The 16298-nt window shown below is 50.0% G+C and overlaps 1 protein-coding gene across 1 annotated transcript; it reads right to left on the minus strand.

The window, feature by feature from the left end:
• Nucleotides 1-1617: 1617 nt before the first annotated feature.
• Nucleotides 1618-13276, minus strand: clspn (claspin). Its single transcript, XM_086178482.1, has 24 exons — nt 12986-13276; nt 12287-12395; nt 10991-11349; nt 9893-10036; nt 9756-9818; nt 9597-9669; nt 9403-9505; nt 8787-9286; nt 8516-8704; nt 8244-8407; nt 8025-8170; nt 7850-7899; nt 7590-7777; nt 6995-7502; nt 6881-6914; nt 6647-6722; nt 6430-6563; nt 6191-6352; nt 5987-6108; nt 5777-5904; nt 5585-5705; nt 4857-4936; nt 4490-4651; nt 1618-3226 (listed from the first exon to the last, which is right to left on the minus strand). The coding sequence occupies exons 1-24, from the start codon at nt 13016-13018 to the stop codon at nt 3104-3106; spliced, it is 3771 nt and encodes a 1256-aa protein (XP_086034608.1). The 5' UTR covers nt 13019-13276; the 3' UTR covers nt 1618-3103.
• Nucleotides 13277-16298: the final 3022 nt, after the last annotated feature.

A 16298-nucleotide genomic window follows, 5' to 3' on the forward strand; every position in this document is an offset into this window, starting at 1 on the left:
GAACGGCGCCGAGACAACGCACCCCTGGGGGCGCGACGGCGAGGGGGCGGGGCATCATTCCGCCCTCTGCCCCGCGCTCAGCTGAAGAAAAACAGATCTGTGACCTCTAGATATGTAGAAGCTCCAACGCCGGTTCTTTCCGGAGCCGAGCGGAGGGGGTCTAAGTTCCGTCTTAGTCCACGGGCCTGGCGACACGGAGGCCGAGGCCTCCTGAGACGTTCGGGAACCTCCAACAGGTGGAGGGAGAAGGTCCACGGAGGCCCGAGCAGATCTTCCGCCGGAGACCGAGGCTGCCGCGCCCGCAGGTCCGGGCGGTAAGCGGGGGTCCCAGCGTCGGGGGGTTCCAGGCCCTCCCGGCGCCGGCTCCTAATGATGTGGAACAGGATCTCCTCGGCACCCCAGGACCTCCTCCTAATCACCGCGGCTCCTAATGAGATGGAGAGATGAAAAGGGGGCTTGTTAGAAGACCCTCTATTATTAGCTACTTATCAAGTCATTAGCTCTGGAGCTGCAATGAAGCTCGAAGGAAAACAGTAACGAGGAGGTTCATCTCTGGGGACGGAGAAGAGGATTCACTCTGACCCCTCAACTCTGCAAAATCCAGATCTCCAAACGTGTTCGGTGCCCGTAGAGGCAGGTTACTGCAGACCCAACGGCAGCAGCGCTTCCAGGACCTCCTTCTCCAAGAAGCCCTGCTCGGGTCCTCCGGACCTCCAGGCCTCCGGGTGGCGCTGCGGCGGGAAAACCAACCGCAACCGACAGCTCATCGTTCCATCGTCTTCTGCGGACGACGAGATGTCGAGCTTCTGCTCCACGATCCATCTCTCCTCCAAGACAAAAGAGATGATGAAAAATATTCCCAAACATCCCACGTGGAACGGAAACTACAGTCGCTAACATGTTTAACCTTCTCGAAAGATCTCAACAGCGCGATTCAAAAAGACGTAAACAGAACGAGAGGGAAAGAAATCTGAAGGGAAAAGTAAAATAAGTCATTTGTGCAAAATAAAGCTGCTCATCTTTTATTAAGACATGATTAAAATTATTGTGGATTGCTTTTTTTTTTTAAGTAACAAATATACACGCAACAAATCTGTTTAGCCAGGGGTAACACAAAAAATATTTATATATACAACCAACAAAAAGCCATTTAAAGAGTTTGACTAAAACACACACAAGTATTAAACTGATTTTTCCCAAATAAAGTTTGTTTTTACTGCTTTCGGGTTTTGAAGTCCATTTGTAACGGTGCCGTATTGATACATTTCCTGGAGACTGTGACATTTGGTTTGCTGTTAGTCCATTTTCTTTTGTGAATTTGAAATTTTCCCAAAACGAGAACAAGTTGTACAAAAAAAGTGAGGTTCTTTTCCTTGATGCCGTCTTAATCGAAAAGAAAAATCTCCTTATCCTGCAGCGACAATCCAATTCTTCTCTCGATAAAGGCTCGGACAATTAACCAGGATATTTGAGAATGGCAGCAATAAGAAAATAAAAATAAGATAGATTCTTCATTTATTCCACAGAAATCACAAGACTCATCAGTGTCAATTCTAAATCTTTTTAATGCTTTTTTGCTGAATATATTTTATGTGATTTTATAAGACATTTCCTTGATGTTGTTGTTTGGACAGAATTTATTACTCATCATCCATATTTTATTACACTCTAAATCAATATAGAGAGCAGACCAAAACCCTTTGAGCCATAGGAACAGTTAAACCTATCAAAAGATTTCTAATGGATTTATGGACTTTATTTAAACATTTGTCCTTTGTAGCATCAACGCTTCCCAAAAAATACTGTTCAGAATTGGCATAAAACGCTCTGCTGTCGCGCCAATAAGCAGTTGTGAAGCGTGTCTTGGGATCGCAGGATCGCATTACAGAGTAAATCGTATTCTTTTGGAGATATTATTGATTGTTTATTGAGGTAATAACTTGAGCCGATGCGCTCTGTCGGTTGTTCTGGGCAACAGCGCCATCTAGTGGTCCGAGCGGTGGATCGCAGGATCCCGGAAGTTTAACCTTTGCGCATGCGCAAATTGAACTGTGCCGCGACTCGTCAGCGGCTCAAACCGGTGGGGGCTCAGAACGCATGCGCGAAACTTGTTTACGATGACGCAAACAGATACGCAGCGTCAGGTGACCGATCAGTGATCACATTGATAAACTGAAATACACGGATCAATGAAGTACTTTGTGTATAAATATTACATCAACAAGCTTGTTCGATGGTTGTTAGAAATATAATATATACAGTTAATGTCAAATAGGTTGAATTATTGCACTCCGATGGAAGTCTGAATCTTGTATTTTCATAGGTTCTTTAGTGTCACACACACTCTCATATACACACTCAAGACCCCTTCTCACTCTTCTTCTCACTCAAGACCCCTTCTCACACACACACACTCACTCACTCACAACACTTATACACCCTCTCACACGCGCAGACACACTCACTCAAGACACTTGTACACTCTCTCTCTCACACACACTCACTCAAGACACTTATACACACTCTCACACACACACTCACTCAAGACACTTATACACACTCTCACACACACACTCACTCAAGACACTTATACACACTCTCACACACACACTCACTCAAGACACTTATACACACACACACACACACTCACTCAAGACACACACACACACACACACACACACACACACACACACACACACACACACACACACACACACACACACACACACACACACACACACACACACACACACACACACACACACGGACCACCTTCTGAAAATATCCTTTTATTTACAATGTCATCACATTTATTTAAAAACAAGCAAACAAATGGAAACCCAAAATGTTATTTACAGCGTCAGCTTGGACTTGGTGTCTGGTGAAGGTGAACGAGGAGCTCGTCTCTGCCGGAAACCAAGCGCAAACGTTCCGACAGAAGAAGAAGAAGGCTGAGGAAAATACAAATCCCACAATTCCTTTGCTGGTCATGTTCTGAGTAGATTAAACGGACGCGAACAGACGGGAGCATGTTTGTCCTTCCCGTCCCCTCGGCCAATTAAAACGTCCCTCTGAGTCACACGCTCGTCGGCCCTCACCGACCTCAGTGGTCCAGGAAGGTGAAGATACTCCTCTGGGGGCCTCTGGTCTGTCCGGCGGGGACGCCCCCCCTGCAGACCCTCTTGGCTGCCGGCTTCTCGGCCTCGGGGGGTCCCCTCTTCTTCGTCTGTGGGGAACACACACACTGTTAAACACACACCCCTCCTCCCACTGACTTATGTAACACTGACATCACCGGGTCACGGATTATCTGTGTGATTTGGCGCCCCCTAGTGGTGAAAATATAGAAGACAACTGGATGTTGTGCGCGCCGCTTCCTTCTCCATTGCAGATAATTTAGAGCAGGGTTCCCCAAACCTTTTCCTGTGAGGGACAAATAATGTTTCCCTTCTCTGACAGGGGGCCGGGCCAGTTTGTAACAAAAAGTGTGACGATCGCAGACGTGCCTAAACGGAAACATTTATTGTTTTCCAGAAACCACACATAACCAAAAAGTGACAGGACAAACAAACAAAATAAATAAATAAATAAATAAATCACAAAATAAATATCATTATTAATGAAATAAATAATAACCAAATAACCCTTTTCATTAACATTACATTAACTTTCTTGTAGACAAAAGTGTTCGCAGCTGTCATCAAAGTCACTGAAAACCAGAAAGCAAGCAGGCTATGAAACCCTACTGATACCAACATCTACCAGGTTAAATACACCGACCAGGTTAAATCCCCTGCATTCTGAATCTATGTTCCTCTTAACTAATCTTTTCGCCATTATTCCGTGGTATTTGACAGGGGTGTGTCCAGGATTATTTTTTCTTGAGGGAGGGGTTTCAGATAAGGTACAGACTGCAGAAGGGTGGAATAGAGTGTTGTGTTCTATGAATGTACAAGTCACGATTACGTGGCCAGAATTTAAAAAATAAATAATCATAATGCATCTCTGGTATTGTTCAGGGGCCGGGCAACATGTGGAGGCGGGCCGTAGTTTGTTTGTTTGTTTGTTTGTTTAGAAGTTTATTAGGACAGTGTAAACATACATTAAGCACAGAGGCAGAGATGTTTGTACCAGATTGTAGCTCATAGCTAATCTCCTTCTGTAGTCCTGGACAAGACAAATATAAAACTGTACAAAATAGACAATATATATAAAATATACAGATAGGCAATAAAATAACTATACAATATATAAACAGGCAATAAACTATGTATTTTGCAAGTTGAAAGTGCTATTGTTGTGATATTATTACTTTTTTGGGGGGTTTGGGGACCTGCTGATAGAGAACTTGGAGAACACCCAGGCAGAAGAACGGGGAGAGAACATACGGAGAACCCAGACAGGAGAACATGGAGACTCCACACAGAGAACTTCTGTGCAGGTCCCAAACATCTCCACCCAGCGGAGAAGCCGTCAGTTTATCACTCACAGTTTTCTGAGGAGCGTCTGTGGAGGAGGTCTTCTTCTCAGGGGACAGGGTCTGGAAGAGGAATCCACGGCTGTTCCGCGGCGCCAGAGGATTCCCGTCAGATATGGACGCCAGCTTCTGGAGGACGGAGTGAGGCTGACTGAGGAGCGAACCCCTCTTCACCTGGAAAAGATGACAGAAACCTTGGATTGACCTTCTTCACAGAGCTGGCGAAACATCTCAGGACCTCCTTTCTTCTGTGGGTCACGTAGTCTGGTCCTCAAAAGACCACAGTACCAGGTGACTCGAACATCTGGCAGAGCAGACTAGCGGCTCCAGCCAGGATCTCCTGGGAGATGTTTCTCTACACTTGTCGGGGCGGAGGTACCTGCGGAGGCTGAGAAGGTCTCTGGAAGGGGTTGAGGGTGGACGAGGTCTTCACCGGCTCTCTCACTGCTGGGAGCTCCGCTTTGAAAGAGAAGAGGAAGAAGAAACGTTATTCTGCGGTTGTCTGGAGGTGCTGCAGACTCTGCTGTGGAGGATGAAAACAGCAGCTGCTTCTGGAAGGAGAAGTTCCAAGAAGTGTCCGTCTTGAATGTGGTTCCAGGAAGTAGCCTCCTCCAGGGGGACCTTTTAGCTCTGCAGCGAGGGACCACAGCAGGGACCTTCACAGCTCCACACTCCAAAACAAAGCACGGAAGAGGACGACGTGCACACCATGGAGGAGGAAGCTGCCACAACATTGATGGAGCGAGAACCATGGACTCTCAGATGGTTGAAGTGCTTTCTAACTCCATACTTATTCTGGTCTGGGACGTTCGTACGCGAGCACTGGAACCCCTCTGAGGTGTAAGCAGGACAGAAGGGCTTGGACCTCTTCGTCCTTCCATTTCGTCCCAAGAGAACATCTGACCAGGGACCGCCGTAGGTTTTAAAAATGGAGCTCTTCATGTATCTTCTGATAATGGCAGTGGCTTATGAGGTCAATCAGTCACTAAGCATCTCCTGCATGTGGAGGAACAGTAAGAAGGCCCCGCCTTTGCTTCTGTTCCTTCATGAACGCATGGTGCTCAAACGGTTCCTCCAGAGAGGAGCCGCTCATCTTCTGACACCCACCTTTCTTCTGCAGAGTCTTGGCCGTCAGCTTCTTCGCCAGCTTCATGAAGCGGCTGTCTTCCTCTCCGATCTGGTCGTCATCTCCGTCCACGTCCTGGCCCTTCTTGGCTTTCTGCTCGGACTGTGGAGAAGGTGGACGCGGTGTGAGCTCCTGCCTGGTCTCCTCCGCCCAGCAGACGTCTGCAGACCCACCTGTTCCCTGAGCCACTGCTCCCGCTCCAGCCTCTCCTTCCGCCGCTGGACCTCCGCCGTGTCCGGGCCTTCCTCCTCCTCGTCCTCCTCGCCGTCCGCCTCCGTCCGGTTCGCGTCGAAGCCGTCGTCTGCGAGCGGCGGGGAATTCACACGCATTTAGGACCCGGTGAAGATCGCGGTGTGGAGCTTCGCCCTCTGAGGTCAACTTGCCGATGTTCCTCCAGCGGAAGCGTCGCGCTCGCCCCGGCCCGTCCGAGTGCAGGTCTCCGTCCGCCAGGTAGCGCTCCTGGTACAGCCTCAGCCGCCGCTTGTCCTCGTCCAGGATCTGCTTCCTGGGGAATCGGCAGCCGGGTTCCGAGACTCCGCAGAGGAAAAGGAGAAGACGAGAAGGCGTTCGGAGCATCTCGGACTTACATGTGGATCTTATTGACCTGGTCCTGCAGCTCCTCGTCGGAGGGGAGGTCTTCGAGGAGCTCCTCCTCCTCGTACTCGCTCTCCCCGCCGTCGTCCTCGTCCTCGCTCCCCATGTCGCTGCCCGACAGCTCCGCCTCCGAGTCCACGTAGTCCTTGAGGCGCCTGGAAGAGGAGGAGGTTCACGCATTCTGCGTCGCGTCGGCTTCCGCCCGTAAACCCGAGATCGTTTCCCCGCTCACATTTTCTTCTTTTTCTTCGGTTTGGGACCAAACACTCCACTCATCTCCTCCTCTTCTACATCCACGGCCTCTTGGTCACCATCTTCTTCCTCCTGATCGCCGTCTGACTCCTCATCATCATCATCATCATCCTCCTACAAACGAAGAGGCAGTGAAGGTACCGGTTTCTGTCATCTCATGAGGAAGGCGTTTGCTTTACCAGGCAGCTGAGACCTACCACATCTGACAGGAGCCGGAACTCACAGTCCTCCTCTTCTTCTTCTTCTTCTTCCTCCTCTTCTGGTTTCTTTTTACTTGACAGATAAATATGTGAGGCAGATCTTAGAACATATTGCGCCTGATACCGAACGATCCTTCGAAGAACGAAGTCAGGAGGAAGCCGGACATCGAGAAGGCTCCGCAGGAGGACGAAAACGCCACGGCGATGAACGTCTCCTGGGTGGAAGCTTACCTGTCCTGTGCCGCTGAGGCCGAGCGAGCGGGACCTGAACACAAACACCAGTTTGTCACAAAGACGTCCAAACAGAGGGTCTCCAAACACCGCGGGAGTAAATCCCCTGCGTACCTGGGCTGGGGAACTTCCCGGAGCAGAGCCCCAGCAGCTGGTCCATGGTGTTCACCGTATCTTCATCCAGCTTTCCAGGTTCTTTCTGCGGCTCCTCCTCTGTCTGGGTCTGTGGAAAGGCTCCTGAGCACAGACCCAGCAGCTCCTCCTGCGTGGCGCCGTCCTCGCCGTCCTCCTCCGCACCGAAGGCTCCCGAGCACAGCCCGAGGAGCTCCCCCATGTTGGCGTCCATGGCGTTCTCGTCCAGGCTGTCCAGGATCAGCTGCCTCTTGTGGGAGGCCGGCGCTCCGGGCCGCGGCCCCACGTTGAGGAACCCGTCGGCGTCCAGTAACTGCGACTGAGCGTCCTCCTCCAGGGAGAAGCGGCCTTGAGAGTCCCCTCCCAGGCCGGGCCCCGAGGCGGCTCCGCCCAGGGGCCCCGAGTCGGCCCCGGGGGAGGGCGGGGCGTACAGGTCCTGGGAGTCCTCCACGGGGAGGCACAGGGACGGCTCAGAGAGCTTCCCCGAGCTCTGAGGGACACAGAGGACGTCAGACGGTTTCACGTCCACCTTCAGACGCCGACGTTCCCTCAGGACGCGGCGAGTTCCCCCTCTCACCTTGGACGCCGAGCCCAGGAAGCTGGGCCTGAAGAGGCACGGCGAGGGCGAGCGGAAGACGGGGACGGAAATGTCCCGTCCCGCCCGCTGATGACTGACGGGCTGGTAGGAGGTGATCATGGAGCCCGCCAGCTCAAAGCTGCTGTTGTGGCTGTTGTCCTTCGCCAGCGACAGGGAGTCGTCCTCCTCTGAAGGACCAAGAAAGACGTGAGGAATATCTGCAGGAAACCATGGAGGGTCGGACTTTAAACCGTTCTCACCCATTTTACAGCCGTCCTGCGCAGAAGGAGCCGGCCTCCGGACGCCGTCTCTGCAGAGGAAAACAGGACGTTTAGAGGCCTGGAAGGGCAGGCGTACACAGGAAGTACACAGGCAACGACAGGAAGTCCCGGGTGGAACATCAGACCCCGCCGGTTCCGGAGGAGACCCACGGACCCGGTGCGAGAGCAGGAGCTGCCGGGGAACAGCAGGAGGGTCCCGTCCACGTTGACCAGGTCCGGCGTGGGCGTGGGCTCATCGACTCTGCCGTCGTCGTCCTCTTCTTCGCCGTCGTCGTCTCCTCCCAACAGCTCGTCCACGCCCTGGACCGAGGCACGTCCGTGAGAAAACAACAGGGGCCGGGCGGGAAACAAGCCGGGAAAGAGACGAACGCACCTCTCCCTCAGACTCGTCCGTCATGTCCTCCTCCTCCTCCTCCTCTTCCTCGCCGCAGTCTTCGTTGTCCAGGCGGTGCAGCTCGGCCTTGCGAGTCCTCTCCTCCCGCCTGCGCTGGGCCATGGCCAGCTGGAGACGCTGCTTCAGAGTCAGCAGCTTCTCTCCTGCTCCGACCCAACCAGAAGACCATTAGAGGACCTTCTGGCCGAAGCCCCTCCGGCTCCTCCTCTCCTCAGAGGAAGTCTCTGCTGCTGCTGCGGGTTCATCCCTACCTGGCTTGGCGGCAGCGGCCTCCTCCGCGGCCTCCTGGACGGTGACGGCGATGGACTCGGCGTGCAGCTCCTCCCGGCCAGACGGCGTGCTGTCCTTGCGTACGATGTCGAGCCGCAGGGTGCGCTCGCCTCGGGGCCGAGCGGGCGCTTGGACGTGACGGAGGTACCGCCGCTTCAGAGCCTCCACACCTGAGGCGGGAGGAGTTGGGAAGGTCAGCGCCGGGTCAGAAGGGGTCAATCCCGAGGTCGGACTCCCCGGATCCAGACCCACCTGGGTTCGGCGGTGCGGGATCCAGTTCTACAAAAGCTCTGTCACCGGCGCTCAGCTTGGCCACGGGTGGAGGCTCCAGCCCGAGCTCCCTCAGCCTGGCCAGCCTGTCCTTCTTGGGCCCGGCGGGCTGAGGTGCCAGGGGTTCGGCCAAAGCTGGTTCTGGAAACCCCCACTGGACGGGGGCAGGTTCTGAAGAAGCCCCCGCCTGACAGGACTCGGCGATGGTTTCCGTAGGAGGAGGAAGAGCTTCCTCTCCAGAGGTGGACTCGGGCTCCTCAGGCTGTGTTCCTTGAAGGCTCTCAGAGAGGTAGAGCATGGGGCCCGGCTCCTGCTCGGGCTCCGGGCTCACAGCCGGCTCTCCGGCCCGAGGAGGAGGCTCCGTCTGGGGGGAGGAGGAGGCGGCAGGCTGGAGGAGGGGCTGGACGCCGGCGGGCTCCTGCTGCGGCGCATCGGCGGGGTCGACGGGCGTCTCCAGCATCACGGCTGAATACTTAGCAGATCTGAAACAGGAAGGTCACAGTTCAGCCTTCTACGTGGAGCCTCACCACACTGAGACGGGACGGCGCTCTGCTGACAAGTGATTCCAGGAGACGGCAAAGACAGGGGGCGGAATTACTTGAGCAGCGCCATGGCCGGCCCCGCGGGCCTGGCTCGCCTCCTGAAGAACTGGCTGATGGTCTTGGGCTCGGGGATGTGGTACGGCAGGCCCAGAGAAGACTCTGCGGTCAGGAGGACACACACACGGACGTCTTTCAACCATCAAATACAGCGGCCGCTGGCTAACGCGGAGGGGCGGACGGGTAAACGGACCTCGGACCAGCCTCTGGGACTCGCTGTGGAGATGCCTCATGGCCTCTCTACTGGCGCGAGCAGCTTTCCTCTCCTGACCGGGACGCAGAAAAATTACACGTGAATTGGATTTTGCCGGGAGGAAGCCATTTTCATCTCCTGGTGTCGGGCGCTACATACCACGCGCTGAGGTTTTTCCAGTTCCTCTTCGTCGTCCTCCTCCCCCTCGTGGTGGAGAGCTCCCTGCACCAGCATGGAAGACGCAAATGAAGATTTGGAGGCACAACGAAACCGACGGCGGCCGGTTCTTCTCGTACCTTGCGCTTCTTTATCTTCTCCTTGACCGACGCTCGAATGGCCTCCAGGGACTCCTCCTGCTCTTCCCCGAGACCGGCGTCGAACAGGTCCGGGTCTCCAAGCAGACATCCGCTGTCGTTCAGAGGCTGGGGGAGGAGGGCGTCCTGGGCACAGAGCAGCTTCGGTTACAAACCACAATCACTGAGCAAAGACCTCCTTCCTCCCCGTGGAGGTCAGTGGATTGATTGACCTCAGGGGTTTGAAATGTTCCCCTAAAATGGGCCTTTTCAGCGCCGAGGAGAACATCGCACACACAGATCGGATCAGAGAACCACCTCGACTCCCAATCGGGTACCAAACCAGCAAATGTGCTGGTGAACGTCTACACGGGGGTGAGGAGGACAGTCTGTCTAGCCTGGGTTCGGCAACCTTTACCACTCAGAGTCATCCGGACAAGTTTCCCCACAGTAAAGAAGACGCCGGGAGCCACACAACCCTTTTGAAATTTAAAATAAATTAACACGGCATGTAACGTGACATATTTTTTTTGCCTCATGCTATGTATCCAAATGCACTGTAGGAATTTCACCAGACAGGGAAACACGTTTCTATACTGTACATGTGACAATAAACATTTTGAATCTATAAACAAAATGTGTTGCGATGAACGACCGCAGAAAATGACATTTAATGCATTTTGAAAAAAAGACGTTTAGTTGAAGGTTACTTTTAAGAAAAATACTCAACGTCTATTTAAGTCCTTCTATTTATGAAAAAAAGCAGCTTTTAAATGATCCACCTGCAGCAAACCAAAACTGGCGTCCTCTCTCTCTGCACGCCATCATCCTTTTACTGGCGCGTGCAGTCTTTTATTAAGAGCAGCAAAAATATTTGAATACGTTTTATTTCGATGTTACATTTTAAAAGTGAACAAACTAAAATAAAATAAATCCCTCCGTCCTACTATTATCTATTATTGTTATGTTTTTGCTTGAAACTCTGGCACAACAATTTCCTTCAGGACAAATAAAGTTGTTCTCATCTCATAAAATCAACTCTTATTAAATACTTTTCAAAAGCCAGAGGGAACAGGGACCTTCACAGGAGGTCAAGCTCACCTCACTCTGCTCAGAGAGCCTCCCTTTCTTCAGCTTCTCCACTGCTTTGCTTCGCTGCTCCTTTTTCTCCCTGTTCCTGTGGCTCTTCTCTCTCTTCCTACGCTCCTTCCCTTTCTCCTCCTCCTCCTCGGCGGCCTCCTCTTGCTCGGCCCCGCTGCCCTCGCTGTCGACGGGGGCCCGGCTTATCCTCTTGGCCTTCTTCTTCTTCTTCTCCGGCCTCCCCGGGTTCTCCCCCTCCTCCTCCTCCGCTGCGTCGCTGCCGCCTCCGCCAGCCTCCTCCTGGTCATCGCTGTCACTGTCTCTGATGGCGTGACGACGAGGCTTCCTGTGAGCCGTGATTTCCTCATCTTCGTCGGAATCTGAGAAACGACAAGCGCGTTTAGGGACGATCTCAAGCAGCCTTTGCAACCCAGCGTTCTTTTCAGGACTATTTACTGCGCTGATGCTTGAGCTGCCCCAGATCAGATTAGGCACCAGGTTAGGCTATGCAGTGTGTGTGTGTGTGTGTACGCATGTGTACGTTTTTGTCTTAAAAAAAAAACAAAAAACTAACCCCAGCTTACTGTTCTGTATATTTCCTGTGCATCTTGTATTTGCAAGTGTTATTTGCAGTGCTTACGTCCTCTATTGTAAGTCGCTTTGGATAAAAGCGTCTGCCAAATGTAATGTAATGTCTTTCCCCGGATAATGTCTAGAACAGTGGTTTTTAGCCTTGTTGGAGGTAATGAACGCCACCAGTTTCATATGCGCAAAATAAAATGTGATTTTTTCAAATTCGAGACATAAGTATATGTTTTACTAGTGCACAAAATGAACCGTGTATCAACATCACTGTGTTCAAAGAACAAAACCAGCAAAGCACACAAAACAGTTAGGACGCCGACTCCCCTCGCGTTCTGTTATACACAGGAATCCATATTGTACATATTTGTCCAACCACTTTCTGGTTTTACTCGACGTACTCAGTATGAAGGGCTTAAAATATTAAGAAAGAAATCACACAACAGTCACAAGTCGACTATTGCGCGCATCAAAATCCCTGCAGCACAGATAGGCCAAATAATGTAGCGTGATCACCTGCACTCAGTGATCGCCATCACGAATTTTACGCGTCGCTTGTGTGTTTTAACCGCCGCCGAACCCCTGGGGTTCGATGGAATCCAGGTTAAGAAGAACCGATCTAGAAGATGGAGTATCAGAGGGGGAGGTCTAGTCCCGTGGATCACGGCCCACAAAAAACAAACACAAACAGAGGGAGCCCTCATTCGCCCATCTTCTCCAGTGGCGTGCCGTCACCTTGGGGCTCGCCGGTGATGGCCGTACTGTCCAGGACGATCCCCTCCGCCGGAGAACCCATCCCGCTGTCGGAGTCACTCCCTGGGGCCACAGCTGGGGGGCCCTCGGCCTGGGGAGGGTAACACACAACAACAACCCTGCTGTAACTGAAGAGGAACCAGCCAAGAAACACAGCAGATGCAGATGTTTAGAAATAACTCAGAAGACGTGATTTTCAACAAAGGAGTAACTCCACGTTTTTTTGTTCTTGTATTTGTGAGAGTGACGTAAATAAGCTGGCTCTGGATCTTCTCATTGAAGGGAGATGTGGGAGACTGCAGGGGCGCCGTGCAGGCAAACAATAAAGCCCGTAGCGTTAGCCCTAATGGGGGCTCCGTTCTGCAGGTTAGCTGAAAGTTACACTAAACTAAGCCATAGTCGACAACAAGTCGATGATATTCCGAGTCTGGTGTGGGACTGCCTGAGACTCTCAAGATGATGGATCTATATCGCAGAGGAGCGGATTCGTCAAACTAGCCAGGCCGTTCCAGGGACCCGGCGAGTTAGCTAGCGGGCTAACGCTAACATCGACGCAAATGCGTTTAATTAAAAAAAAAAAAAATCGACATCTCCGAGGTAAACTAACAAGACACTTTTAAACGTGTCCCTCGTTTGCATATTGTATGGTGAATAAAAGCATTTTAACGGATATTTCCTCACCTGTAGTTGAGAAATGACCAGGCTCATATCCATCCGCCGACTACTTTTGAAAACTCCTCCGCGAGGGAAACCCGGCGGAGAAAACCGTCTCACCGAGTCGGAGCGGCGACAACAGACGACCGGGATGAAATGTCAGCGACGAGGGGGCTGTTTCGGACTTCTAAAAAACATTTAAATAGCATTTAGCTGGGGCTCCTCTCGTCCTCCCGCCTGTTCCTCTGCGCCGAATAGAAGTTTGATCTTTCGCGCGCCGTGACAGCTGGCGTACAGCGTTTCCTCCTCCGGGTGTCAATTTCCCCCAACTCGGCCTCCCATTGGTCAACGGAGCGATTTGGTGTCCGCCCATTTATATGACGTCACCTGATCGTCTAATAATTTATTCACCGGGTCTGCACGAGCGGGCGGCTACGGTGACAGACGTGAAGTGGAAGCCGTATAGCTGGAAGCACCCGCCCGCCCGTTTGCTCTCGATGTTTAACGCAGGCGACCCACGGGAGAGTTCGTTTTACACACCTTGTAGTTTTATCATTTATGTTTGCGTTTCGGTGCACTGACGGTATAAAGCGTCCGGTTTAATTGTGAAATATTTAAAATGTTGTTCACATTTGAAGCATCGTCTTTAAAAGCTCTCTCAGTGTTTTCTCTCAAGAATACAGAGTCGTTGGATTGAAACCGACACCGTTTTTATTTCATTCTGACTCAACCACTGAGCACAAAGTGAAGGAACGGAAGCTCTGCATCCAAAAGTATGGAATCCCAGATTATATCTTTCGCCGTTCTGAAATAAGTCTCCCTACTGGAGACTTACTGTAATAAATCTCCTGTAAGTCCACGCCCGAACCTCTCCGAAACACAACTGCACGTGTTATATCGTGAGTAATGAGCAGACCTCAAAAGGAGGTGATTTTTATTTATAGATCTGGACATGCAAGACATATTAAACCGCCTCTGACATAAACCCGGGAGGGAATACTTGTCAAAATGCACTTGGCTTGTTGCAGAAAATGAGTGCGCTTTAAGTTGCATGGGCTCAGGAATACTGACATGGCCAAGCAAACCATTTCTTGATATCCAAACATACAACTATGAAGTAGTTCCAAGACCCTCCCAAGCCAAGTAAACTGTATCACGTAGAGCTTGTGGCACCAGAACTGCACCACAAGGTAGAAATGGACAATCAGATATATAGTGGTGGAGGGGCTGCATGATCATGATCTGAGTCCGAACTGACTTTCTCACTTAAAAGTAGAAATTAAACTAATTCATTCACAGTTCTGTGCGAAACGCTTCAATCCATACACGTGTTGAGTGAAGTAAAGCCTCCAAAACCGAGCCGTCAAGAAAAGACTCTGTGACTATTTATAAATTAAATTGATTCAAAAGTGTTTATCTTTACAGAAGGTATTTCAGATGTCAGGGTCCTAAACGTGCACATCTCCCTGTGCTAATATTGGACGTTTCCTGAGTGTGCACTGAACTTTAGGAACAGATGTGAGAATATGGCAAGTTCTTGTGCAGAATCTCCACTTGTTTCATCTTTTTTTCATGTCTTTACACCACTTGTTGAATATCCAAACCATCCGTGATCGATTGCAGTGCGATTGTAGTACTTTTAAGCGTGGCTACCGGGGGACAGCATTCTCTACAGCTGGTCAGTGATGGAGAAAGCTGCCCTGATCCAGCGGGATCCATGTCATCCACTACACACTTCAAGGATCATCAGCTTGAATAATTAATTACAGCTTACTCCTTCAAATCAGTTGTCGGTATCATTATACCAGCTTATTGTCCATCAATAGCATTTAAACGCAGGGCAGTCGATGCGCCTTGTCCCTTTCGGTCCGTGGAAGGCCAACATTTTGTTGTTCAGATAAGATCAACTTTATTGATCCCCATCGGGGAAATTCTTTTGTCACAGCAGCGTTACAGTTATGAGTATCAAATAAATATGAATACAAACAGAGACAATTAGAAAATCCAAAAGACATCCACAAATAAATAGATAGCAGAGAAAACCACGGCAACAACATCGAGGATAAGAAAGGACAACAGAGTGGAGAAGAAAGACAGTAAGGGTGAAAACAGACCACCAAAATTAAACGACAACATAAACAAAGTGACAATAGCAATGACAAAAATAAAACAAATAAACAAAAACAGGCAGGAAGCGAGTGGACTGAGACCAACAAGGCTAAAAGAAAGACTTGACATTTTTGCAGGATTCCAATCACATTCACAGCTGCAAGCAGGAAAAATTCCGTCATCAGGATCAAGACAGCTGACGCTAACAGACTCGACAAGCTCATCAGGAGAGCTGGATCTGTCCTGGGAGTGGAGCTGGAGTCTGTGGTGCAGGTTTCAGAGAGGAGGATGATGAGGAAGCTCCTCAGCATCATGGACAACATCCATCACCGCCTGCATGCCACGTTGATGTCCTAGCGGAGCTCTTTCAGTCGTAGACTGATTCCACCAAAGAGCTCCACTGAACGCCACAGGAGGTCTTTCCTACCTGAGGCGATCAGACTTTTTAATTCCTCTTCCCTCAGCCGCAGGGAATCTTCAATCTTTGTAGTTACTGCTAACAGTTAAGACAATTCATATTTCGTTGTATTCCTCCTTTCTACTATTATCTATTACTGTTATGTTTTTTACTTGAAACTCTGGCACAACAATTTCCTCCGGGATTAATAAAGTTGTTCTCATCTCATCTCATTAACTTAGTGGTTTACAAGAAATCTCAGACATCTGACTGTATATTTTTTGGTTTTGGGATTTTTCCATAAGTTTTAAGGATTTTTTTTTTTAAATATACTTCAAAATCATTTGTAAAGAAACGTAAAAATTAGGGAAACACTTTTGCATTCTGTATGTATGTGTGTGTGTGTGTGTGTGTGTGTGTGTGTAAAAGAGTTCTTTTTTTTTTTTAACTTAAACAGTATATACAAATATACATATGTACAAATGAGCATGGCAAGGCTGAATTGAATGTCAATGAAATAACCGGGGATGAGGGAGCAAAGGACATAGGGACATTCGTTCTGTATGTAATCAGAAGTTAACCGTGTTTCAGGTTTGTGAGAAATGTTTAATGCTAGACAAAAAAGAAAGTAAAAGAAAATAATTGAATGAATAAATAGATAAATAAAATCATAAATAAATAAATAAATTGAAGAAAAAAAAGTTGCAGGGGGAATATAACATGTATTTAACTTAGTGGTTTACAAGAAATCTCAGACATCTGACTGTATATTTTTTGGTTTTGGGATTTTTCCATACGTTTTAAGGATTTTTTTTTATATATACTTCAAAATCG

This window comes from Fistularia commersonii, chromosome 30 (genome assembly GCF_037954325.1).
Source record: "Fistularia commersonii isolate RoL2024-O1a breed Wild chromosome 30, RoL_Fcom_v1.0, whole genome shotgun sequence".
Classification (NCBI taxonomy): domain Eukaryota; kingdom Metazoa; phylum Chordata; class Actinopteri; order Syngnathiformes; family Fistulariidae; genus Fistularia; species Fistularia commersonii.